The sequence below is a fragment of the Gadus macrocephalus genome, chromosome 21 (genome assembly GCF_031168955.1).
Source record: "Gadus macrocephalus chromosome 21, ASM3116895v1".
Taxonomy (NCBI): domain Eukaryota; kingdom Metazoa; phylum Chordata; class Actinopteri; order Gadiformes; family Gadidae; genus Gadus; species Gadus macrocephalus.
The window spans coordinates 9470903-9495210 of NC_082402.1; the positions used below are offsets into that span (position 1 = coordinate 9470903).

At 44.4% G+C, this 24308-nt stretch overlaps 3 protein-coding genes and 1 long non-coding RNA gene across 5 annotated transcripts; 2 read left to right on the plus strand and 2 right to left on the minus strand.

Moving 5' to 3' along the window:
* Positions 1–466: 466 nt before the first annotated feature.
* nfkbie (nuclear factor of kappa light polypeptide gene enhancer in B-cells inhibitor, epsilon) lies at positions 467–7809 on the plus strand. The gene is made up of 6 exons (XM_060041954.1): positions 467–1209; positions 3369–3471; positions 3953–4163; positions 4720–4808; positions 6159–6413; positions 6690–7809. Exons 1-6 carry the CDS (start codon positions 854–856, stop codon positions 6756–6758), a joined length of 1083 nt encoding a protein of 360 aa, XP_059897937.1. The 5' UTR covers positions 467–853; the 3' UTR covers positions 6759–7809.
* Positions 7810–9014: 1205 nt separating this feature from the next.
* On the plus strand, positions 9015–14715 carry slc35b2 (solute carrier family 35 member B2). Its single transcript, XM_060041953.1, has 4 exons — positions 9015–9301; positions 10867–11063; positions 11533–11693; positions 12352–14715. The coding sequence occupies exons 1-4, from the start codon at positions 9282–9284 to the stop codon at positions 13303–13305; spliced, it is 1332 nt and encodes a 443-aa protein (XP_059897936.1). The 5' UTR covers positions 9015–9281; the 3' UTR covers positions 13306–14715.
* Positions 14716–15881: 1166 nt separating this feature from the next.
* On the minus strand, positions 15882–16417 carry LOC132450003 (uncharacterized). Its single transcript, XR_009523726.1, has 2 exons — positions 16336–16417; positions 15882–16163 (listed from the first exon to the last, which is right to left on the minus strand). It is a non-coding gene; the product is annotated as an uncharacterized LOC132450003 (long non-coding RNA).
* A 2189-nt stretch (positions 16418–18606) lies between these two features.
* On the minus strand, positions 18607–24077 carry hsp90ab1 (heat shock protein 90, alpha (cytosolic), class B member 1). Of its 2 annotated transcripts, none has more exons than XM_060041072.1 (12): positions 23921–24077; positions 22793–22936; positions 22361–22567; positions 22019–22178; positions 21775–21908; positions 21317–21631; positions 21041–21206; positions 20729–20919; positions 20479–20626; positions 20091–20359; positions 19253–19586; positions 18607–19106 (listed from the first exon to the last, which is right to left on the minus strand). In XM_060041072.1, exons 1-12 carry the CDS (start codon positions 24074–24076, stop codon positions 18994–18996), a joined length of 2337 nt encoding a protein of 778 aa, XP_059897055.1. In that variant the 5' UTR covers position 24077; the 3' UTR covers positions 18607–18993. The 2 variants fall into 2 exon arrangements, with proteins under 2 accessions (XP_059897055.1, XP_059897056.1); XM_060041073.1 differs by lacking the exon at positions 18607–19106 and adding an exon at positions 19973–19998 and having other exon boundaries at positions 19443–19586.
* Between the last annotated feature and the right edge of the window lie 231 nt (positions 24078–24308).

The window sequence follows — 24308 nt, forward strand, 5'->3', positions numbered from 1 at the left end:
ATAGGGTTGTAGAGAGGGACAGACCTGGATAGATAGTCGACGTGCGCCATCTGTTGGGTCTAGCCTCGCACTTTTTTTTTTATTGTAGCAGAATAAAACATAGGCCTACTTGCAATATTAATTTGATATGCATCAATGTTGGATTTAATACCCATTGAAACATACAATAGACCAATGCATGTTTTCCCAAGAATATCAACGTCCAGTGCAATTTGCTCCTTCACCTTTGGTTTGTTGAATAAGGCCATTATGGTTTACAGTAGGTTAAACGTTGCAAATATATGAACCATTATGTGTTGCGTTATCACAGGCTCCTTTTCTGGACACATGCTGTTTTATCAAGGCGAGCAACAACAACAAAAAAGCAATTTATGAGTGCTTCAGTTTTATTTAGTCTGCAAATCACACTTTAATCCACTAGGCTACGCCAGGCAAAAAGTCAGCCTTTGCCACGCCCTTTGGGGATTCCCCTCCAACAGTTTAATTTTTTTTTTCTTCTCACATGCACGCAGAGATCGGCGCTCGATGTATTCGTCTCTAGTTGGCCTGCCGCAGAGCCCTGGTAATGTTATCGTCGTCTTAACCATGCCTTATTTTTTAGTCCTACTTTTGTGCAACACTTAGCCTATTAATAATTAAGCAGTGTACTTGTCTAATACGTTAGTATTAGATGTAGGGGGGGGGGGGGGGGCATGAACGGCGAGCAGCTTGTGCACCTCTGGTTCCACAAAAGAGGGGTGCTTTCCTTGGGTCCGATTCACCTCTGGTTCTGAGGGGAGCAGCCAGTAACAGGTAGACCTTGACATTGACACCGACCGCCGGCGGCAGCAGCACCACCAACCCCACCATCACCATGGCGAGCGGTGACTGCAAGAAAGACTATCGCATGGATGACAACCGCACGGACTCTGGCATCGACTCATACAGGTCCATTTTGAAAGACGCGGAAGAGTCGTACGGGAAACTCGCGGGGGATCCTGCTGAAGACAGCGATGGTGCCGACAAGTTTTGCAGCAGCATCAGCAGCACCGCGGACGAGCGGATGGACTCTGCATACGACTCGTCGTCCCTGACGGTGGACAGTCTGTCGGAGATCGTGGAGGACTGCAGCCTTTCTACCGCTGAAGAGACGCTCTCCAGCACGCCGACCGGGGGACTTAGCGAACAGGAGGAGAACTTTCTCACGATCATCACTGAAGACGGAGACACGTACGTTGTTTTTACTACTTAATTATTCGCTTATTTCTTTGTAAGTAGCCTTGTTTAGAATATGCAACATTAATTTGGCCCCTTGCTAATACACCTAAGGTTTTGGGTATTTTTTTATTTCCCCAAAGGAAAGGATGAATAACAGAACTAAGGTTAGCCGTTTGCAGTGCATTGCTCAAATTCAAATAGGTTATATTTAAGTTCTGCAGCAGGTTGCAGGTTTCTCAACATTGATTCAACATTGTAGCCAGTAGGCATATTTTGAAAAGCCCTAGTGACATAGTTATGTGTAAAGTAAAATAGACATTGCTTATTCACTGTAGGTTTTCATTCGTGAAGTTCAAATGAGGTTGGCATGGGAGGAGGGTCGGGAGGAGGGTCAGGACGAAGGGTCATTTTGAGTGCCCAGGCCAACTTTAGCTGTCTCGTCTTTTTATTAGACCCGTCACACACAGACATAGAGCTTCTGGATAGGTTAGTGTTGGCTGTCTCATCTAGTGAGCAGAAGTGAAAGAGATAGGCCCGGACTTCCCCTAGAGAGAGAGAGAGAGAGAGACACACACACACACACACACACACACACACACACACACACACACACACACACACACACACACACACACACACACACACACACACACACACACACACACACACACACACACACACACACACACACAGACACACACTTTACTGCTTTTATTTCTGTACCACTGAACTTAAAATACTAACTTTCCCTTCTTCACTTCTTTAATCAAAACATTTATTTTAACAAATGGAGCATTATTTCCTCAGAGGAAAGAGTAATTTGCTGTACAGGTCCTCAGGCAAAAAGGCAGAGGTGCTTAGAATAACCACGGGTGTGATTGTGAAGGAATACACCGCATTGCGTCGCACCGGAGTAGGCCAGCATGCAAATATTTAATTTCCCTAGGGAATTTGAGCTTGTTCTTTTTTCTAGTCTTAAGCAAACAAGTCCCTTTTGCCATTTATGCTTCAGACATTTATTCCGAGACGATATTCAGAAACTATGGCTAGAGGGGCCGTTATGATGTCACCAGTTTCTAAATATCATGATTCATGATCAAATGAACGTTTGGTCCATGTTTACAATGTGTAGGCCCAGTTGGGACAGCGACGTTTTTTGTTGAGTAGGCCTAACTCTCTGAACAGCATCATCACCCATACGAATAGAAAAATGCACCCAGGTACCTATTATAACTGGCAAGAATACATTGTTCTTGAAAAAAGATTATGTACAGAATTAACTCTTTATGGAAAGTTTAGACCTTTTTCTTTTAATTGAAGGTCAGGTTGAGACGCGAGTGGGGGAAAGGCAGGACAGTGATGACTCCCAGCAGTCCATGACAAGTTCCTACAATTCCCGTCAACTTCAGCTTGAGCAATAACACACACTTCCACTATGCTATATAGTCGGACATAAACTAGCCATGGTCGTTTTATGTAGTACCAGCAATTAATCATCTTTTGCAATGGTATAAATTCAGAGACACTTGAATTTACGTCGGAGTAATGTCGGAAATGTATATTGTTTGCTTACAGTAAATCGTGTGTATATATTGTGACATTTAACAGTGGTTGACACATTTCCAATGGAAAAACTAGAGCAGTATAATTAATTTGCATATTCTTTTTGTCAAAATATGTCTACACCATAAGCATAACTTACTTAAATTAAGTGAAGGTTTGATATTAAAAAAAAATGGCAACACATCTGCATGTATGTATGTGTGTGTAAATGTGCTGATAGTCTAAAATAAGCACGATAAAGCATGTTTCCATTTCCTGTTTTTTTTTTTTTTGCTACAACTTCCCACTCGTGGTGAGGTTGATGTGGTTTCCTTTTTTTGTTCATGCCCTGTGCTAATACATTCCAACTTAACTTGCTTACAAAGGTGCTTTCTTTGTTTGCTCAATATTTAAACCCTTGTTACCAGTCATCCTTTTAGAAACTCACCTAATTTGAAGACAGTGAAATATGAATTCTGAGGAAGGCACGATGATGCAACATGGTTTGTGTTGAAATCCACTCTAGATGTCAGGTCGATTGCTCAATGTGAAACAAAAAATGCTATGAAGATTTTGCAATCACACATGCATCATATTTAGTTACTCTCTCACTCTGCTTTCTTTCAAAGAATCTTGCATTTGGCCATCATCCATGAGGACCAATACTTCGCCCATCAGTTGATACAGTGGTTCCCCAAAGACGTCCTGGACATCCAAAACAACCTGTACCAGGTGGGTGATTTCCCTTTTTTAATTATCTGGCAGAGTCTCTTCTTCAAACCGGGCTTGTACTTCCTCAAAATCACAGGGTGGAGTGTGGCAACAATAATGTCATTTCTGCCCGTGGAATTCAAGGGAAGTGCTGTTCCTCTTTCCTCATGGTTCCTTGTGAACTCATTAGAGACCGACTGGAAACTCCCAACGATCTCTCGACACCTCCTGTCTGAACAGGGCTATTGGCGATGGTGTCGTGCCGTGGCTTGAGGAGTGTTAGCATGCGTGACCATGTGCCCCGCTTGCAACAGCGGCTGCATTGTTATCACATTTTTTATCATTTCATCATTTGTTATTGTTTTACTTGGCCAGAGTCACATGGTTAACCAGATACTAACATGTGTTAAGATGAACAGATGAATGGATAGAAAGCCTCTGTGCTATTGGGCCAACTGGGCCAACTGGGCCAACCGGCTTACCTTTCCCTCTTGCCTCCCAGACGCCCCTGCACCTGGCCACCTACCTGAGCCTGCCCTCGGTGGTGCAGAGCCTGGTGGAGCACGGGGCCAGCCTGGAGCTTCAGGACCGGGACGGCAACACGCCGCTGCACGTGGCCTGCCAGCACGGCTGGGCGGAATGCGCCACCAGCATGACCGGGGACATCTCCCCCAGCAAGCTGGTCCCGGTGCTGGAGACGCAGAACTGGAAAGGTAGGCTCTGTAACCGCACACTGCAGGCATGCATAGTTGTGTCGTTGTGGTGGCCTGCGGGCACGACAGGAGTTGGTCCATGGCGTCATCAGGATCAGATGACTGAGGTCCTTTTCTGCTGATGTTTGTTTTGCTGTCGTTTCTATTATCCACATTCATGTGCACAGAGTTGTGGCTCTCCACTTGATTCTGGGCCATGCAGTCAGCACTCATTTCCTATCTTTATACAACGCTCAGATGTTCGTACCAGAGCCATCGTTCTGTCGTATTTTTTGCATTTCCATCATTGTAAATGACCTGTTGCCTACACTTTAAGAAGCCTTTCTTATGATGAGCATGTGCCGAAAATATGTCTGGCATTTCTGCAGCATTTCCACTGCATTTTTTTTTACCAGTTCCCATAACATGAATGCACCATTGTTTTAATCTGATTCACCTCAACAGTTCTCATAACATGAATGCAACATTGTTTTAATCTGATTCACCTCAACCTTTCGCCGAACACCCTTTCAGTGAGTGGTTCAGGTGACAAAGAAACATGCTGGGTTTTCCACAGGTCTGACCTGTCTTCATGTAGCGTCCCTGAACGGACACCTCCAATTAGTGAAGCTGTTGATGAAGAAAGGAGCGGACCTGAATATCCAGGTAAGCGTTTTAAGCTATACACCCCACACTAAACTGCACACTTTGCTTTGACCCTCAAAATAGTTGGATTGTAACCAGGATGGAACGTGAACATAAGACCGCATCTAGGAGGTAGTTTTGTAGTTTGTTTACCGAGCACTGTGTGACCGCAGAATGGTCCGCCTTCCAACTGGGCCGGAGCTGCTTTATGCAGCCTCTCTATTTAAAGAGGCTTGGGTGATTGTTTTACCCAAACACAGATCACTATCCTCTCCTGGGGAGACATAGATCGGCTGACGCTCACTCCCTCTAAACGTCTTTCTCGAAAGCTCTGGCTTTCAATCTGTTTATATTTGTGATGCTTAGAAAGCATTGGAACACATACTACTTACTCTCCCAAGCAAATATAATGTCACTGTAACCTCCCCCGACCAATTATATTTGAGTATTCATAACCACCCTTAGCCTTCACTTGATCTATGTGGACTTCTCCCGACCGGCCTGGGGTCCACTACTGGGCAGCACGCTAATCACATTACACGCTGGCCTTTGGCGTTCCTTCCTTCCTCATTAGTAGTTCTGAGATATGCGGTAACTTTATTTTTGTCTGTAGTATTTATCTGGTTAACGCCTTGCCAAGTGGACCCGGTCTGACGAGGGAAAAGCCCCGGGCCAACTAGGGGATGATAGAGGAGGTGTAGACTAAAGCTTTGCCCAGCCTACACGTTCCCTGAAGCTGTGGAAAAACCAGTTCAACATGGCATTCTTGAGGCTTGATAATGCATTCTGTGCTATTTCAACAAAACAAAACGCGTGAAGACTAAACATTAACACTTAAGTAAAGGGCAATCAAGGTTCCAGCAATAACATGTTCTCCATCACGTTGCTTCATCCAGGGTTGGGATTCATCTCTGCTGCACACCTCGCCCTATGACCTCATTTATTTGGTTTTCTGTTCGTTGGGAAATTCATGCAAAACGTGTCACTGGTGGCACCTATGATAAATGATACCTAATTAGACAGACTCATCTAATTGCCCGAAATGATTTTAAAAAAAAAAGCATTCCTACTACCCCATCGGGAGCCATAATGTGTGAAATAGGTGGACTCTTCCTTGACCTTGGGGAACCCCGGTTTACTTTTCCGGAACACATCCCCGTACTATGGGCAGGGATGATGTGCAGAGCATAACGGCAGGGCTGTTCTTCTCTTTCGAGAACACACTCGCAGAGAAGCCTTCAACGGCACTCCAAGCAGTCGAAGTCCGGCCTAAGTCAAACCCAACTACAACACCTTTGATTGCTGAAGGCTCTTCAAAACGCTCCCTAACACCCCCCCCCCCCCCCCCCCCCCCCCCCCGCGCGCACCTAGGAGGGTACCAGCGGTAAGACGGCACTCCACCTGGCTGTGGAGCAGCACGACCTGCTCCTGGTGGCCCTGCTGCTGAAGCAGAGCGCCGACGTGGACGTGGACGCCGCCATGTTCAACGGCTGCACGCCGCTACACCTGGCGGTGGGCCGGCAGGATGCCGCCGTTGCCAACCTGCTGTGCCAGGCCGACGCCGACAAGATGGTGCGCAACACGGAGAACGAGACGCCGCTCGACCTCGCCGACGGCAACGACGACGTGAGTGCGGCCATGGCCAAGCGTGTGTTGGTTGTTGTTGTTGTTGTTGTTGTTGTTGTTGTTTTTTTCTATTGTAGGTTGGGAGTGGTTTGGGTAAGTGGATAGAAAAAGCTTAAAAGATACAAGGTGGGAAACCTTGAGATGTGGAGAACCGTCACATTAAAGAGCAAAATATCACAGATATTTGTCCATCAGGGTTATATTTTATCGTTAATATCGGTATCATTGATCGACTGTTTTAAATTAACCTTCCTGTGCTGTACTGCTCTGTTGTAGATCCTTGCTCTGTTCCCGTTCGATGACATCCAAATCTCTGGGAGGTCAGTGGTCGCTATGAAGTTCTGAGTTTCCTATGGGATGCTGAAAATGGAGCGATTGAGCAGCCCTCTTGGATGTACCTAGAAGCCCGCTGTATCTGGAACCCACCGGAGTACGAGCAGTACTCCCACTCGGGTGGTCAAACTGTTGGTCTGTTTGTAATATATTTCCCATCTTTATTGTTATTTATCAGATTTTGAGGCACATTTCTGGATTCTTACGTAAGGTACAAAAGCTAAATGTTTTATTTATCTTTTTCTTCTTCTTATTATCTTACAAATAACCTGTGGAGTGTGTGTGTGGTGGATGGCTGGTTGAAGCAGCCTCACCTGGCCCGAGTTGGACTGGTTAGCCTGAGTGGGGGCTGAGTGGGGCTTCTGACCTCTGTGTGTGGAGTAATCAGGGACACATTAGCAACCAGCCATCCCCACACACTCTTTCGAATCCTAAATAATTTTGCAAATTTCTCTAGAAAATATTCGGCAAGCAAAGGCAACTCCTCAAGAGCTTAAAATAGTAATGCAAAGGTTCTTAATAAAATTGTAATGATAACGACTTTTGCTGATACTCGGATACATAAAAAACGTTAGGTGTTGGTGAACATATCATTCATTGTAATGGCTTTTACCCTTGTAGCTCAATTTAGCCTTTTTTTTGCGATGGAGCTATGATGAAATATAATCAGAAGTTGGGGGGAAGAAAATGTTGTTATGTCCCATTTCTTGAAAGAATTGTGTGCAGAAATGAAACCATTAAATTATACATAGTAAAACACGTATTGCTTCTTATTTTTTAGTGCATTAGGAAACCTTATATAATGTGGTAGTCTGGGATCGGGTGGCTTTTTCGTTTTATGAAACGCATCTCCCTTTCACCAATTCTGAGTGGCGTTGTAGGCACATAAGCCACCCATAGCTGTTGTGATGTATGGAGCCTGTCGGGCCTTAAGTCCCTCTCTGATTTGAAGTAAAACTGCCTGGATGTGGGAATGACAACTGATCCGCCTGCTGATTCAGAAATGCTTGCAAACTTGACATTTTATTTTGTATGAAAATGATTAAATTATTCTTGGACATTGCTTTTGATTTATTTATTTAGAATGTTGTTTATCATGGACCCACATTAACATAAGAAGAATTGCTTTATCTGTAAGTATTTTTTGAGACACTGACTCAATGCCTTCCAACCAACCCAGAAAAGAGTTTACAGAGGAGTTTCAAGGAGTATCTAGTTTTTGCCTTGGTATTCTGCCATGGGTCCCACACAGGGCAATAACTCTTTTATTACCATAAATGTAAGTCTGAATCTGAATAGCTTTTAAATAGGATGGATGGGAAGAGCAATCTGCTAATGGAATTGGCGTCAGCGTGGTTCATCATCTGGAGACTTATGACTCTGAAACGTGAGCGCGGTGATCTGTACGCCTCAACACTGTTTCCTCCCCCCCGCTGAGGGGTTTTCTATTGAATTCCTCTCAGGGATTCCTCCCCATCACCTCACTGAAACAATGACTGAATAGCCCACTCAGCACACACACACACACACACACACACACACACACACACACACACACACACACACACACACACACACACACACACACACACACACACACACACACACACACACACACACACACACACACACACACACACACACACACACCAGTTTGGAGCCAAGATGATAATGGAGTCCTTTCAGTGTGCAACAGTGGAATTTCTTGTTTCCTGTTGAATTAAGTAATGTGTCCCCCCCCTAGAACAAGAAATACATGAATATCTTGGGTTCAAAACACACAAATATTCAGACGCAAAACTGCATGTGTGGTTGCCAACGGGAACATTATGTTCTGAAACTGTGGTTGCTTGTTCCGTTTTGGATGTTATGCGTAGAAGCTATTTACCGTTAGGGGGGGGGGTTGTGAAACCAGTTATATCAACCTGTACTTAAACTAACCAATCACCGAAAAGGGAACTGATAAACCAAAATGCATGCCAAAATTACAATCATACTTTATTGCCTATTGAAGGTCACTGTGATGAGCTATAGAAACAAAGTGATAAATGGACGTGGGCTACGCGTTCATCAAATCATCTTCTCTACAATTTCTTAGCGAGAGCCACTTCAATTTTTTAATGGAATACAGCCATTATATATTTATACATCAATGTCAATATCAGTTTAAAAAACTTTTTTCAATTTAGAAATACTAAATCTGGAACAGCGAGGTCTGGAGCAAACATCGGCTGTATGCGCATCTGTTCCTCCTCGCCTAGGGGGCAGCACAGCGATAAAGGGTTACTTCGTTACTCCGGTATCCCTTCGATGCGATGAGGAGGTTCCCTTCCTGAACAAGTGAACACACAGAAGAGAAGTTGAGCAGACACAGGGGAAAGATACGACCTGGAGACTAGATAAAAGCACATCGACACCTGAATATACGTCAATCCATAACCCCGCTGTGTCTGCGAGGCTACATGCGCGGCCCCGGCGGAACCGCTTAAATCGAGTGGCGTGCACGCCAGGTGTCGGGCCAACCAGTGGGGGAAAATGAAATTTACTTCATGCAGGTAACATAAGATGCCTTTGTAATTTTTAATTCACTCGAAACTTTTCATGGAATCACTCCTACATGTCTACGTTCATCTAGATGACAGTGCACCTTTGTTGACAAGTGGCCAGACGATCAGTATCACATGCTGATACTCGTGTTATGTTTGTTTCCTGAGATTTGATGATAATGTCTCAAACATCCCCGATTTTCGTTTTTTTTGTAAATGGTTTATGTGTCTATGTATGTGTCCGAGCCCGATCCCAGAAGGGGGTTCGTTTTCACGTTGATCTGTGAATCATGTGGAGATGGATTTGATTATTTATTAAGTTAACTTTCCTTAGTATCGTCGCGTGTTTTTGACACATGATGCACAGTCTAAAATGACATCAGTTCATCCCCAGAGTAAGTCAATGCAGTGCTCCTGTTGGTAAGTTGCCTCTCCGTTGCACTGTCCTACATACCTCCATGTGACGGAGTGCTTGTCTCCCAAGTACACGCCGTGCTGCAGTGGGGCTGCTGGTTCTGTGGTGTGGCTGCCCTGGCTGGAGTACAGTCCCACACAAAGAGGACCTGTGTGAGTCATGCAGCCAGGCAAGCAAGCCCCCCTGGGCGGAGGCCCTCGGCGTGAATGCGATACACATACGCCACGACAGCAAGGAGCACATTTTTCTGTGCCACGGTTTCAGCTCAATGGTCTTATATGCATACGTCTGTGGACTAACGGTGTGCTACCTGCATATGCACAGGACTATCTTTTAGTAGTTTAAATATCTGGGAAATTAAATACATGCTGGAACTGTGAAGCAAGATATGCGGTTTGAGAATGTAGTCGGTTGACATTCTCAAACCGCATAACCTTCTTTTGTAAAAGCTCTTTTTTTCAACTGGTTTTTCTTTCAAATCTTGTTTTCTTTTGAATTCTGATATTTCAATCACACAGTTGTTAGGGTTTGTAATAGACCAAGAGTTTTGTCACTTGGAACACGCCATTCAAAATAATACATTTTTGAATCTCCCCTGTACAAAGATTGGTTACCAACTGCCATACCTGATTGTTGATTTATAGTTTTTATTATCTACACATAGTAAAATGATGCATAACTATAGGTTGCATAACTATACCCTTAACTATAGGTTAAAGTCCACGCTGTTTCAAAGTTAAAGTGAAGGAATGGGCTACATATGTTTGTTTTTTGTAGCGTGTCAAGCTTGGACGGAGCAATATCCATTTCAGTTACATGAGTCTGGACTGGAGGAGAACGAGTGAGGGACTTCCTATAGAGGGATATGTTCCGGATGTTGTGACATGTCAAATTCTTCACCAACATCCATATTTATTCCAGTCGTCTGTTCTTGTTCTCGTCGTGTTCCTATTCTTCTCCCCCAGGGGACTGTGAACTGGCGTGCGCAGTTAGGTAAGAGAATGGAAAAAAAGGTCAAGTGGTAGCCCCGGACCAAGGCTGAAACTCTCTTCTCTCAGCCCAGCTGTTGGTCCATGGCTGTCATAAGCTACGTCCCTACGACTAACTAGCGGTGATTTTTTTGTTGTTGCTGTGTTTTGTGCGTCTGTGTTCCCCGCAGGCTGTGGCCAGCGCTGGCGCTCCTCGTCTCTTGGTCGGCGGCAGCGGCGGCGGCGGTGGGCGAGGGGTCTCTGCTGGACGGCTGGCACGACGTGTGGCCCTTCCGCTTCCTGCTCAACATGCTGGGCTACTCCACCATCATCATCCCCGGCTACCTGCTCATCAAGTACTTCAGGCGCACCAACTACCAGGACACGGGTTAGCAGCGCCATACCACTCCCTGGTCCTCTCCACTTTAATCAGTGTCCATTTTTTTTTTAAAGAAATGGTTCAACAGCTTTTGCATCACAGAAACATTTTTGTTTGGCTGAAGGAAAAGGATTTGGCTCCAAGCTGTTTTTTTTTTTTCCAATAAATTAAAATAAAAAACACAAAAGCCAGCACCGTTTGCAGAGGCTCCGCCCCCCCTATGCATTGTGCAGCCTGCGAACTAACCGTAAACTAACAAACGGGCTTAACCAGACAACATGGCGAGTGCGCCAGGGACCCCTGGCTGTGACTTGGTAAACTCCCCTCTCTGGTGCATCACATCTTTTAAAAACTCTTTCCCGCTACGCCAACTAAATAGCCTAAATGCGTTAAATCTGTGAACTTCCCCGTCAAATCTCTCCTGGATTAACACAGACGTTAACGGGGCGTCTGTCCTGTTTGCCTTCCTTCACGCTAGGTCACGGTATCTGTAGCCCCATCATCAAGGCCTGCGTGTTCGGCAGCGAGACCAAGTCGGGCCTGCTGGACGAGGTGTCCAGCGCGCCCAGGGTAGAGGTGGACTCCGGATCGCCCGTCAGACAGATGTTCAAGTTGACCTTCTGTGCGGTGGGCCTTCAGGTCAGCTTGTTTTACCACACGCACCCTCATATACTCCCATGCCTCAGCCTACATCCAGCTATGGGGCCCATGGTGTGGTCACAAATGAAGGGCCAGGATCACATCCAGACTGACCACATCTCCACTGACTAGCTTTCCTGTCCTATTGGTGCTTTGACAGTGGCATTTGAATATCTACCTGTATATGTGGTTTATCACAAAGGTATTGTAGCAATGCAACTGTTTCTTAGCATTTAGGATAGGGCTGAATGATTGATCTAATTCAAACTGAGATCAAGATGTAATAGAACGCGATTTGAAATCGCAAAGGCTGCGATAAAAAAACAAAAACATTTATTATTATTTTATTGTTTGATTTGTTACTGACTTGAGATAGGCAAGATTTGTTAATTTAATTCAATAGTTAAATAAAGATTAATAATTTATAATATCAATTAATCTCAACACATGGCCTAAAGGAAAGAGCTGCTGTTATATAAATTGACTGCTTCCAAAATTGTGTTGGTCAGATTATAGAATAATTTATTACTTGTTTAGTGAATAATACAGAACATAAGGAACATTAGAAAGAAAAATCATGCAAAGAGTGATGGAGGATTCAGCATGTCACCAGCGCTGTAATAAAGCCCACCGTTGGCCCCCCCCACCACTGCCGCAGGTTTCCTACCTGACGTGGGGCGTCCTGCAGGAGCGCGTGATGACCCGCTCCTACGGCGAGGCCCCGGCGGAGCAGGCGGTGGGCGAGCCGGACGCGGGCGGCGAGCGCTTCACCGACTCCCAGTTCCTGGTGTTCATGAACCGCATCCTGGCGCTCACGGTGTCGGGCCTCTGGTGCCTCACCATCAAGCAGCCGCGGCACGGCGCGCCGCTCTACAAGTACTCTTTCGCCTCGCTCTCCAACATCCTGAGCAGCTGGTGCCAGTACGAGGCGCTCAAGTACATCAGCTTCCCCACGCAGGTGCTGGCCAAGGCGTCCAAGGTCATCCCCGTCATGCTCATGGGCAAGATGGTGTCGCACAAGAGCTACGAGTACTGGGAGTACCTGACGGCGGCGCTCATCTCGGTGGGCGTGGGCCTGTTCCTGCTGTCGAGCTCGGCGGCCCACCAGCCGTCCACGGTCACCACCTTCAGCGGCGCCGTCATCCTGGCGGGCTACATCGTGTTCGACAGCTTCACGTCCAACTGGCAGGACCACCTGTTCAAGTACAAGATGTCGTCGGTGCAGATGATGTTCGGCGTGAACCTCTTCTCGTGCCTGTTCGCCGTGGGCTCGCTGCTGGAGCAGGGCGCGCTGGTGGAGGCGCTGGCCTTCATGCACCGCCACCCGGACTTTGCGTGCCACGCGGCGCTGCTGTCGGTGTGCTCGGCGTGCGGCCAGCTCTTCATCTTCTACACCATCAACCAGTTTGGCGCGGCCGTGTTCACCATCATCATGACCCTGCGGCAGGCCATCGCCATCCTGCTGTCGTGCCTGCTCTACGGGCACGCCGTCACCGCCATGGGCGTGCTGGGCATCGGCGTGGTGTTCCTGGCACTCTTCCTGCGGCTGTACGCGCGCAGCCGCGCCAAGGCCGGCCGGCGCTCGGCCTTGCCGCCGGCGCAGAAGGTCTGAGGCGGGGGCCTGGCGGTGGGGGGCAGGGGGGAGGGGGAAGGGATTTCTTAGTTTTCGGTTTTCTTTTTACCGAAATGAGAGCAGAGGCCATTTTTTCTCCTGTGGCCCCTTTTGATTGTACGCACGATGGTTTAAAACTTGTAACCTGTATTTTTACTTTTTTGTTTTTAATCCGGTTTTATTTTATTCTATTCCAGGGGTGCATTATTTCTTTATTTTGAGTAAAGACACTGAAAGGGATCCTGCAATTTCGGGTTCTTTGTCATTTTTCCAAGATGGCTCAAAGGGATTAATAAGACTTTACTTGCCGGTCGTCACTCATCTTCATTGACTGTGAAGTTGGTCGTCATAATGTGAGTGTGTTTATGAAAGCGTCATTATCACACCCATCCCCTAAAGACTTGATGAAGGCACCAACAAAACCATCAACAATCAATGTCAAAGCTCTTCCTCGGTGGTGGTTTGGTACTGGGCTTGGTTTTGCCCGAGATGCTGACGTTGCTATGTTGCGGTAACCTGGCAACCCCATGCACATCCAACTTTTTGTGTTCCATCATGTTTACCGCGACACAAGATCAGACCAGGAAGGATTGTAAGGAGAACGGGCACTTCTCCAAATTGAAGGTACGGCCGGGAACAACTTCTACTAACTGTCTGGTCAAATTTGTTTTTTAATGTTTCTGTGACAAAGGAGGCCTGTTTGAAGAAAGTAGAAAACAAAAGGAGAATAAGTTACACAACACTTGAATAAATGTCAACTATGGTCACCTAACGCATACAAATATTTGTAGATAAATAATCCCACCCTCCTCCTATACACATAAAGGTGTCATTTCACGGTGAGGCTCAACCTCGAGGCCAAAAAAAAAAAAAAAAGTTATAACATGTTTCAAAGAGAAAGATCATTCCAGTGCTAGGAATAATTCAATGTTGGAATTGTCTGCACCTGCACTTGTACTGGTGGATTTGCAAAGAAAACAACAAAGTCTAGCGTATCACCTCAATAAGAGCCTTCTATGGAGATTAGAGAAGCAGTCTCTTTTTTATGTCTTGTCTGCCTGACTCTTCCTTCTCAAATATCACTTATTCTATGATTTAACGGGCCTTCTTACAAACACTTGGGTATGTGGATGGATTTAAAAACAAAAGCCTTTGTTAATTGAAAACAGCGTGTGTGTGTGTGTGTGTGTGTGTGTGTGTGTGTGTGTGTGTGTGTGTGTGTGTGTGTGTGTGTGTGTGTGTGTGTGTGTGTGTGTGTGTGTGTGTGTGTGTGTGTGTGTGTGTGTGTGTGATGAATGTAGGTGTGAGTACAAAAAACGGTGGATACTTTGCTCCTTTTTGTGTTTATATTATTTGTGTATTCACCCAAGTAACTGGATTAATAATAAATACAATAAGTTAACTATAAAATGTGTATAGCAGTGGTGGTTTTTATATTTAATGCGTACCAAATGTGATGTGTCTTATCCGACCCCCTGGTTTCCACTGGGGGCGCCTTCTGAAAGGTTGTGACCTTTTTCAGTTATCTATTTTAGCCTCTGCTTACAACTCGACAGGAAAGCGTTTGTTGTCGTCACTATTCATCACAAACCCTGTAGCGTCTCCGGCTGCGGGGAACCAAGAGGAGTTCGTAGGAAGTGTAGACTCATAACGGGAGATGGCTTACAATCATACCCTGATCATATCAGTCAGAAACACTACTTGCACATTGGACCCCCCACACATGCTCACACATAAACCATGGTTTACACATCACCCACCTCACTTAGACGAAGGTTCGGGGGCGGAGGACGAATGGGCATCCCCTCTGAGCTCATCTCGCATCACCCTACACACTAGTAGTGATACTAACTAGTCTCCTAGAGGCGCCACGACATACCCACCCCCATGCCCAACGCTCTATTGCCAGTACGAAAACATACTGTAAAACAATAGTTAACATGAGGTAGGTGAGTTGATGTCAACTGACGAATCCGAGACTTACCGAACACATGGGTTAATGATCTGACTCTATCTCAATGTTTAATGACGCATCAAAAGGTTAATCATTATTTCAAAGACTTTGACCCAGTCTCGAATTACAAAAAGATCTGTGTTACAAGGTCATTGAGTGTATGTTGTGTGCTGGAGTTGTAATAAGAGTTGTAGAAGGGGCGGATATTTTTCGGGTAGCCTATATTGTGTGTGTGTGTGTCTGTGTGTGTGTGTGTGATCAATCATTTTGTTTTGTTATATAGCTTATAGTTAATGCAATGTGCGCGTTTGATACTAGAAACCACCAGCGTTCACCTGGTGTGTTGACGGATGATAAAGATTAATACGCTGGACCACTTTGAAGTGCAGTGCCACCTCCAAATGATCTATATAATAAACATATTTTATATACCATACATAGATATAAATGCCAACCTTATTATGGTGTGTATTTTTGATGTACAGCCATCTATATATGTATCTGTCTTTATGTCTCTTCCAGGGTCATATTAAGGGGGTACATCTCTCAGTGGCTATTTGACCAAACAGAATCCCTTCCCTCTCTCTTCTCATTGGAGTCGTGGACTGCAGTACCCACAAGGCAAGGCAAGGCAACTTTATTTATATAGCACTTTTCATACACAAGGCAGACTCAAAGTGCTTCACATATAAACATTGTCATACAATAAAATAAAATAATAGATAAGTAAAAGAAAACATATGCAAGAAATTAGTAAAATAGAAAGTGCAATGTATTTAAGAGAAAATTAAATTGAAAGTTAAAAAGGCTTTTTAGTAAGTAAAATTGAAAGTGCAATGTATTTAAGATCAGATCAACAGTCTCTCTGGAACCCAAGTCGGGACTACAACCCGACCTAAAGGAACTTGGTCCTTTCTCTGGAACTCCAATCCAGATTCTAGGACTCTAACCTAGACAGAACTTGGACACAAACTCAGGACTCTAACCCTTATACAAACAAACTCAGGACTCTAACCCTTATACAAACAAACTCAGGACTCTAACCCTTATACAAACTCAGGACTCTAACCCTTAACAATATTCTAGGACTCTAACCCAGCTTCTAGGACTCTAGCCCAGACCAAAGGCCTTATTCAACTTATTATAGGACTCTAACCCAGCTTCTAGGACTCTAGCCCAGACCAAAGGCCTTATTCAACAAATTCTAGGACTCTAACCCAGCTTCTAGGACTCTAGCCCAGACCAAAAGGACAAACAAACTCAGGACTCTAACCCTTATACAACCTTTCTCTCTGGTATCAGATCATGTATTTTTCTGGTAAAAATAGAAAATAAAGGGAAAGTTAAAAAGGCATTTTAGTAAAATAAAGGTAAAGTATTTAAGATTTAGCAGAAAGCTAAAGCAAACATAAAAGTCTTCAATCTTGTTTTAAAGGTGCTCAGAGTTGGGGCAAGTCTTAAATCCTCAGGGAGTTTATTCCAGCTATTTGTTGCATAGTAACTAAATCCTGCTTTCCCATGTTTCGTGTTTACTCTGGGGATAATTAACAGATTGGTCTCAGAAGATCTTAGTGTTCTAGAAGGCTTATGTAGTGGAAGCATATCAGTTAAATATTTTGGGCCTAAACCATGTAGGGATTTATAGGTTAGCAACATGATTTTAAAATCAATTCTCTGACCTACAGGAAGCCAATGTAACGATTTAAGAATTGGTGTAATATGTTCAAATTTTTTGGTCTTTGTTAAAACTCTAGCAGCAGCATTCTGAACAAGCTGAAGCTTCCTTAGAGTTTGTTTTGGGAGACCTGTAAGGAGACCATTGCAGTAATCAAGCTTACTGGTGATAAAGGCATGTACAAGTTTTTGTAAGTCTTCGGTGGACATGAGCCCTCCAAGTCTTGCTACATTTTTAAGGTGATAATATGCAGATTTTGTAACTGATTTGATGTGACTTTCGAAATGTAAATCAGAATCCATGATAACCCCTAGATTTCTGGCTTTGATTGAGGTTTTCAGGTTACTTTAAGCCTTTCCGTTTTAGCACCAAATACAATTATCTCAGTTTTATCCTCATTTAGCTGAAGGAAATTTCGGCACATCCAGTCTTTCACTTGCTCAATGCACTGGCACAGCAGATCTATGGGCCGATAGTCATTTGGTGATAGCGATACATAGATTTGCGTGTCATCAGCATAGCAATGATGGTCAATATTGTTATTATGCATGATTTGCCCTAGTGGGAGCATGTAGATGTTGAATAAAGAGGGTCCGAAGATCGAACCTTGTGGGACTCCACACATCACGTTGGTTGATTCTGATACAAAGTCGCCAATGGAAACAAAGTAGTTCCTATTTTGTAGGTAGGATCTGAACCAATTTAAGACTGTGCCTGAAAGCTCCATGTTTGCCAAGCTTAAACACCCTGGACTACTTTACCCTCAACCCCACAATTCCCCCAAAAATATAATTTGTACTGTACTAAAATACATGAATTAATGTTGTGAACTTCTGGTGTGGTTTGATCTTCCACTCCAGATGGGATAACTTTTGTGTACCGTAATAGGAAATAGGAGGCTGTGTAGAAAGTTGTTTCCACATTGGAAGATCATTTTATGTTCATTCCCTTGTTCATACCGTTTCCATTTATGGAAATACGTGTAATTATGTTACCTTGGTAATACCATAATGGTAATCTGTCTTCCTAAAAACACAGAATCTGGGTTTATGAGCATCACATCTCAAACATCTGTTGTATGCATGGGAAAGCCGAAGAAGGTCATTGTGAGTTTGGGCCACACCCAGTTATCCATTTACCAGCTTGTGTGGATAGTCGATCCGTCAGTTATTCAGATGAAAGCCTTTGAATCTTGTTTACTGAAACATCACCCATCGCACCTGACAGTGTCAGGTTACTTTATGTAAAAAAAAAAAAAAAAAAATCCCTTCTCCAAACAAGATAAGCATTATTCAAAGAAGCCTCCGGTTTCAAACCAGGTTGTTTTTTTGGTTAATCTCCTCACGCATGCTTAGGAATAGCTGCATATGAACATGCAGGCCGAGATGGGTGCATCCACATCATTCAAAGTAGGTTAATGGACAAGGGAAACCATTGTCCATTTAACGAATTGGCCCCCTTCTAGGCATACATGTATTGATTTCATGCACATGGTAGAGATACAAGTCATCAGACGTTTATTTATATGCCCCTTCCATTTTTTTAAGGGGACATTTTGACCGTTTAACTTTATGGAAACCACTGCCACCTACTGGTGGATTTTAAGCAATTCACTGCTCAAGATTTATGGGAGGGTCATTGATTTCAGTCACTGATAGAAAGGCAGACAAGATTTAGGGTATAACATCTTTTATTTTTTTCCAAAACAAAAAGACTGAATACAGACAAGCCTGAACTCAGGCAAAGGAATTTTGCAGTCCACTCATGCAACTGTAGCACATGAACCGATCCACCGGACCCCTTTCCACCATGGAATGTCCATTCCCCATGTTCACACATCGACCCGGCCAGTAATCAAACTCAGTGCAACAGGGTACTGGTTAAAATGTGTTTGTCACCATTAACTTTTATATTGAGCAAAAAGGAAAAATGTCTGGGAAAGACAACGTCCACTGGACAACAGGAGTTAAACTTTCTTATAACCAAAGATATGACCATGTTTCCCAGTAAGATGTACAATTGAAAAGGTGAGGCTAAAGGCTTGGACCCAAGCATTGCTTTAGTCCACTTCCTCCATGCGCGATGCGTCGTCTTCTCCTTCTAGTGGGGGGAGCACATCGGGGGCGGGGGCGGCGGTGGGCTCTTCAGCGGGTACGTCGTCATCGTCGATGCCTAAAGACGGATAGAGGAGGTGGGTTAGGTTGGATGCTTATCAAGTTGCTGCAGTCCATGGAATCGGTTACAAGGACCACTGGGGTAGCAAACTGGTGCCACTAGTCAGGATACACCCCACGGCTGTAACGGTAGAGCAAGCTCACCCAGGCCAAGTTTGATCATCCTGTAGATGCGGTTGGAGTGGGTCTGGGGGTCGTCCAGGGAGAAGCCGGAGGACAGCAGGGCGGTCTCGAACAGCAGGATGACCAGGTCCTTCACAGCCTTGTCGTTCTTGTCGACGTCGGCCTTCTGCCTGAGGGTTTCCACGATGGGATGATCAGGGTTGATCTCCAGGTGCTTCTTGGCCATCATGTAGCCCATTGTGGAGTTGTCCCTGAGGGCCTGGGCCTTCATGATCCTCTCCATGTTGGCCGTCCAGCCGTACGTGCTGGTGACGATGCAGCAAGGCGATGAAACCAGTCTGTTGGACACTGTGACCTGTAGGGGACAGCAAACGGCACATTGTCAGAAAGGTCGTTCAGACACTCATTAAATGTATTCATAACGCATCAAGGAGCTCCAATGTGAGTGAAGCATGCAGGTAAGTAATGTTATGTCACACACAGACACTGTCTGGTAGTCAAATACCATGAAGTCTTAGTAGAGTTACTGCAAAAACCAAAACATCTCCAAGCCTTGTTAATGACCAACATGGTACAACAGAAACCAAACAGCAAGTTCACATACTTAGTCAGAAATACATTGTTTCTATGCTACTCATTTGCTTTCAAAAATGCTTTTCCATCTTCCACGTGCGATCCACCATCTTCGACGCAATGCTTTCACACAAATCCCAAACCATTTCGATGACCACACTAACTCACCAACATCAAATGATATTTTAGGACACCTGTTGCCAAATAAGACATTGTCAATTGTATCAAGGTTTTTAAGTAATTTATAAAAAACGCATTGATCTTTTTATAATGTCACATTGCTGACCTTCTCCACTTTCTTGTCCAGAATCTCCTTCATGAGCTTGCAGAGGTTCTCAAACTTGGTCTTATCATCCTCCATCTTCTTCTTCTCCTCCTCATCCTCAGGGAGCTCCAGACCCTCTTTGGTGACAGAGACCAGGCTCTTGCCATCAAACTCCTTCAGCTGCTGAACGCAGTACTCATCGATGGGCTCCGTCATGTACAGGACCTCGAAACCACGCTTGCGCACCCGCTCCACAAAGGCCGAGTTGGCAACCTGGTCCTTGCTCTCACCTTATGGAAAGAATTAGGAAAATTAGACTTCATGATTTTACATCAAGTAGTAAGGTGGAGTCAAATGAATGTCTTGCAAAAGTTGGATTCTAGTTTTGTGCAAGTAGAGGCAGACCCACCAGTGATGTAATAGATGGACTTCTGGTTCTCCTTCATGCGTGTGAGGTACTCCGTGAGGGAGGTCAACTCATCCCCAGACTGAGAGCTGTGGTAACGGAGAAGCTCTGAGAGCTTTTTGCGGTTCTGGGAGTCTTCGTGGATTCCAAGCTATAAAGAAAAACAGGGAACTTGTTAAAAAAATTGAGATGCAAAGTAAATGACAATTTGGTCTTTCGGGACAAAGTGTTTTCAAAATGTTGCCCTTCCTACCTTCAGGTTCTTTGAGAAGCCATCGTAGAACTTCTTGTAGTTCTCCTTGTCGTCGGCCAGCTCGGCGAAGAGCTCCATACACTTCTTGACTATGTTCTTGCGGATGACCTTCAGGATCTTGCTCTGCTGCAGCATCTCCCTGGAGATGTTGAGGGGCAGGTCCTCAGAGTCCACCACGCCACGGACAAAGTCTGCAAGGGAAAGAAATGGTCTCATTAAACAGGAACATTACGTTTACAATAAGGGCCACCACAACGCCAAAGGTTGGAAACAGGACCAGCCACATGGGTAACACGGGAGTGTCCAACTTACTCAGGTACTCTGGGATGAGCTCCTCACAGCTGTCCATGATGAAGACCCTCCTGACGTAAAGCTTAATGTTGTTCTTTTTCTTCTTGTTCTCAAAGAGGTCGAAGGGGGCACGACGGGGAATGAAGAGCAGGGCTCTGAACTCAAGCTGTCCTTCCACTGAGAAGTGCTGTGAAAAAGGAAAAAGTTGAGTCCCAACATAAAATACCATTTTGATTTAATGCCACCCGACTTGTTGAATACTTATGAACACATGCACAATCCAGTGCAGGCGGTTACCTTGACGGCAAGATGATCCTCCCAGTCATTGGTGAGGCTCTTGTAGAACTCTCCGTACTCCTCGTTGGTGATGTCGTCTGGGTTCCTGGTCCAGATGGGCTTGGTCTTGTTCAGCTCCTCCTGGTCGATGTACTTCTCCTTGATCTTCTTCTTCTTCTTCTTGTCCTTGTCCTTGGAGTCTTCCTCGTCATCTGAGCCTACATCCTCAATCTTTGGCTTGTCCTCGCCTTCCTCCTTTACTTCCTTCTCCTTCTCCTCTGGCTTCTCCTCCTCTGCCTCATCGTCACTGATCTCCTTCTCGCGCTCCTTCTCCACCTATGGTAAAGCACAACAGGTCCTTTCATTTTTAAAGGGTGCGTGTCAAATATACATAGCGTCAACGCATGCATAGACATCCTAGCACACTCCTGTAGCACAGATAAAAACCACCATCAGTAGGCATGTGATCTAGTACTTACGAACAAGGTGATGGGATATCCGATGAACTGGGAGTGCTTCTTGATCACTTCCTTGACTCTCTTCTCCTCAATGTACTCAGTCTGGTCCTCCTTCAGGTGCAGAATCACCCGAGTTCCACGGCCAATGGGCTCACCTGAGAACATCATTTAGGATGGGCTTAATAACCAATTTTTGGAATGACTTCAATTTGAGATCCTTATAAATTAACTTGTTTAAATTAAATAAGTAGCGATGTGAACCTACCACTGTCGACCTTGACAGTGAAAGAGCCTCCAGCTGAAGACTCCCAGATGTATTGTTCATCATCATTATGTTTGGTGATGACAACCACTTTCTCAGCAACCAGGTAGGCAGAGTAGAAACCCACACCAAACTGACCAATCATGGAGATGTCAGCTCCAGCCTAGAAAAAAAACACATGTAAGAAGTTGAACATCGACCAACATTCGTTCCTTTTTAAATTCATTTTTAATTTCCCACATTAACCTGGTCTAATTCTGCTACACCTGCTTGCTGTAGCAGCAATAGCAAAGCTTTCCAACAAACGGTTATCAGGAAAACTTGATAGACCGCTTGCTCTCATACCTGAAGAGCCTCCATGAAGGCCTTGGTGCCAGATTTGGCGATGGTTCCAAGGTTATTGATGAGGTCAGCTTTAGTCATGCCGATTCCAGTATCAATCAGGGTCAGGGTACGTGCAGCCACATCGGGGATGACGTCTATCTTCAACTCTTTTCCGTCGTCCAGTTTGGTGGGGTCAGTCAAACTTTCATAACGGATTTTGTCCAAAGCCTAAAAGTGAATAATTGTTGATTGAGAACATTGTTATGGATGAGGGGACATACAGCTTCCTTCCCTCTGAGTGCCAAGTTGAATTGAAAAGAGCTCTAAAAATGCAATTAATTATTAAAGACAAAATGGCTAACTTAATCTGCAATGGCCAAAGAACATGAATCGTATTAATTTCCCACCCTATCAATTTCGTTTTTAAAAGTAAAAATACACTCATCAACTTACATCAGAGGCATTGGAGATCAACTCCCTAAGGAAGATCTCCTTGTTGGAATAGAAGGTGTTAATAATCAGGGACATAAGCTGGGCGATCTCTGCCTGGAAGGCAAAGGTCTCCGGCTCCTCTTCTTGGCGCATATCTTCAGGCATCTGAAAAGTGACAATAGGAGACCAGTTAATACCCAATATATGAAAATATGCAAATTCAATATATTAGCAGACAACGGTTGGCCCATACCGGGAACACTTGCTGAACAGGAACCATAAACCAAACATGGCGCCGTCACATAGACAATGGAGACTACAAGCACGTGTCGGGCGAGACGTTTCGTGAAATATAACATCCTTGACTTTTTCCTAGTGCGAGATCAAAAGCCATAGCGCAGTACATCAGTCCGAAGTTAAACGACCGCCGCCCACGGATAAAAGTCCGTTTCATGGGCAAATTCGAAGAAATCTTAAATTTACGGAAATTTTTAACTAATTTTAACTACCAAAAGCCCGAAGGTACCATTTATAATTCAAGAACTAATACAAAAGAAGCCGTATGAGACTGGGCCGAGTGTTACACTAGCGGCCATTTACCATGATGGGAGAACCGGGGGGGTTAGGATATTAAAATGGAGACTACCATGTATTCCTCCCCAGTCAATTCAATTATTTAACCCCAAGCTGAACCAGCCAGCCATACTGCAGGATTTCTCTGAATTGAAATTAGAAAATGTAGTAATAGCTTGTAATGTTGATGAACAAACAAGATGAAATGTTAAACCATACATGGGTTAAAAAGATGTATGGCCCAATAAAGCCATTAGCACAGTCATCCTGGTCACACCTGCTTTGACGCAGGGCCGAGATGCACATTAGCACAACTGTGGAAATGAGGTGTGTGCAATGATGTTCAGCCTTCTCAAAACAGTTCGAATACAAAACGCATAAACCACCGTTTAGGGACAAAGACATGCCGTTATTTAGTGGAAATGGGCAATGGCGGTGCTAACACAATGTCGTGACTAGCGATGAAATGGCAAAAAACGGATATTTAGCTTTTTAAAGCAAAACGGCGATTGAAGAAAAGCATCAATAATGCGGCTGATATAACTACTACTCAAAGTGTAACATTTATTCACATACCTTGATTGTTTCGTTGACTTTTTCTTGAATAAAATGCCACCAATACAAAATCCCTGCTGCACTCCGACGCAGGAAGATAGAAAGGGACTTCCGTTTTAAAAGACCGATTTCTTTATAAGCATGCGTTTTCAACGTGCCGTATCCCTCCGCACTCATAACTGCAGTTACTCCTGAGTAAAGTATATTTGTTTCCAACTAAAATATGCACTTTCGGTGAACATAATTGTCACACTTAGTAAAATTCATACATATTTGAATGAATCTAGTTACTAATTATAATAGTATGTTTGTGCACGTGCTAGATCCATGATTCATCATGTGCATATGTAATAACATAATGCTGAGCATCTTTAATGGTTTCAAACGAGACATCCTTGATAGGTTATAT

Bases quoted from the DNA above. Each gene is read 5' to 3' on its own strand.
- nfkbie (XM_060041954.1), top strand. From the start codon at position 854: ATGGCGAGCGGTGACTGCAAGAAAGACTATCGCATGGATGACAACCGC. The intron at 3,472-3,952 runs GTGGGTGATTTC...CTTGCCTCCCAG, and splicing joins TCCAAAACAACCTGTACCAG to ACGCCCCTGCACCTGGCCAC. The intron at 4,164-4,719 runs GTAGGCTCTGTA...GGTTTTCCACAG, and splicing joins GGAGACGCAGAACTGGAAAG to GTCTGACCTGTCTTCATGTA.
- slc35b2 (XM_060041953.1), top strand. From the start codon at position 9,282: ATGAAATTTACTTCATGCAG. The intron at 11,064-11,532 runs GTTAGCAGCGCC...CCTTCACGCTAG, and splicing joins CACCAACTACCAGGACACGG to GTCACGGTATCTGTAGCCCC. The intron at 11,694-12,351 runs GTCAGCTTGTTT...CCACTGCCGCAG, and splicing joins TCTGTGCGGTGGGCCTTCAG to GTTTCCTACCTGACGTGGGG.
- hsp90ab1 (XM_060041072.1), bottom strand. From the start codon at position 24,076: ATGAGTGCGGAGGGATACGGCACGTTGAAAACGCATGCTTATAAAGAA. The intron at 20,920-21,040 runs GTAAGTTGGACA...TTTCCCTTGCAG, and splicing joins GCTCATCCCAGAGTACCTGA to ACTTTGTCCGTGGCGTGGTG. The intron at 19,587-20,090 runs GTCAGCAATGTG...TGTCCCCTACAG, and splicing joins TGGACAAGAAAGTGGAGAAG to GTCACAGTGTCCAACAGACT.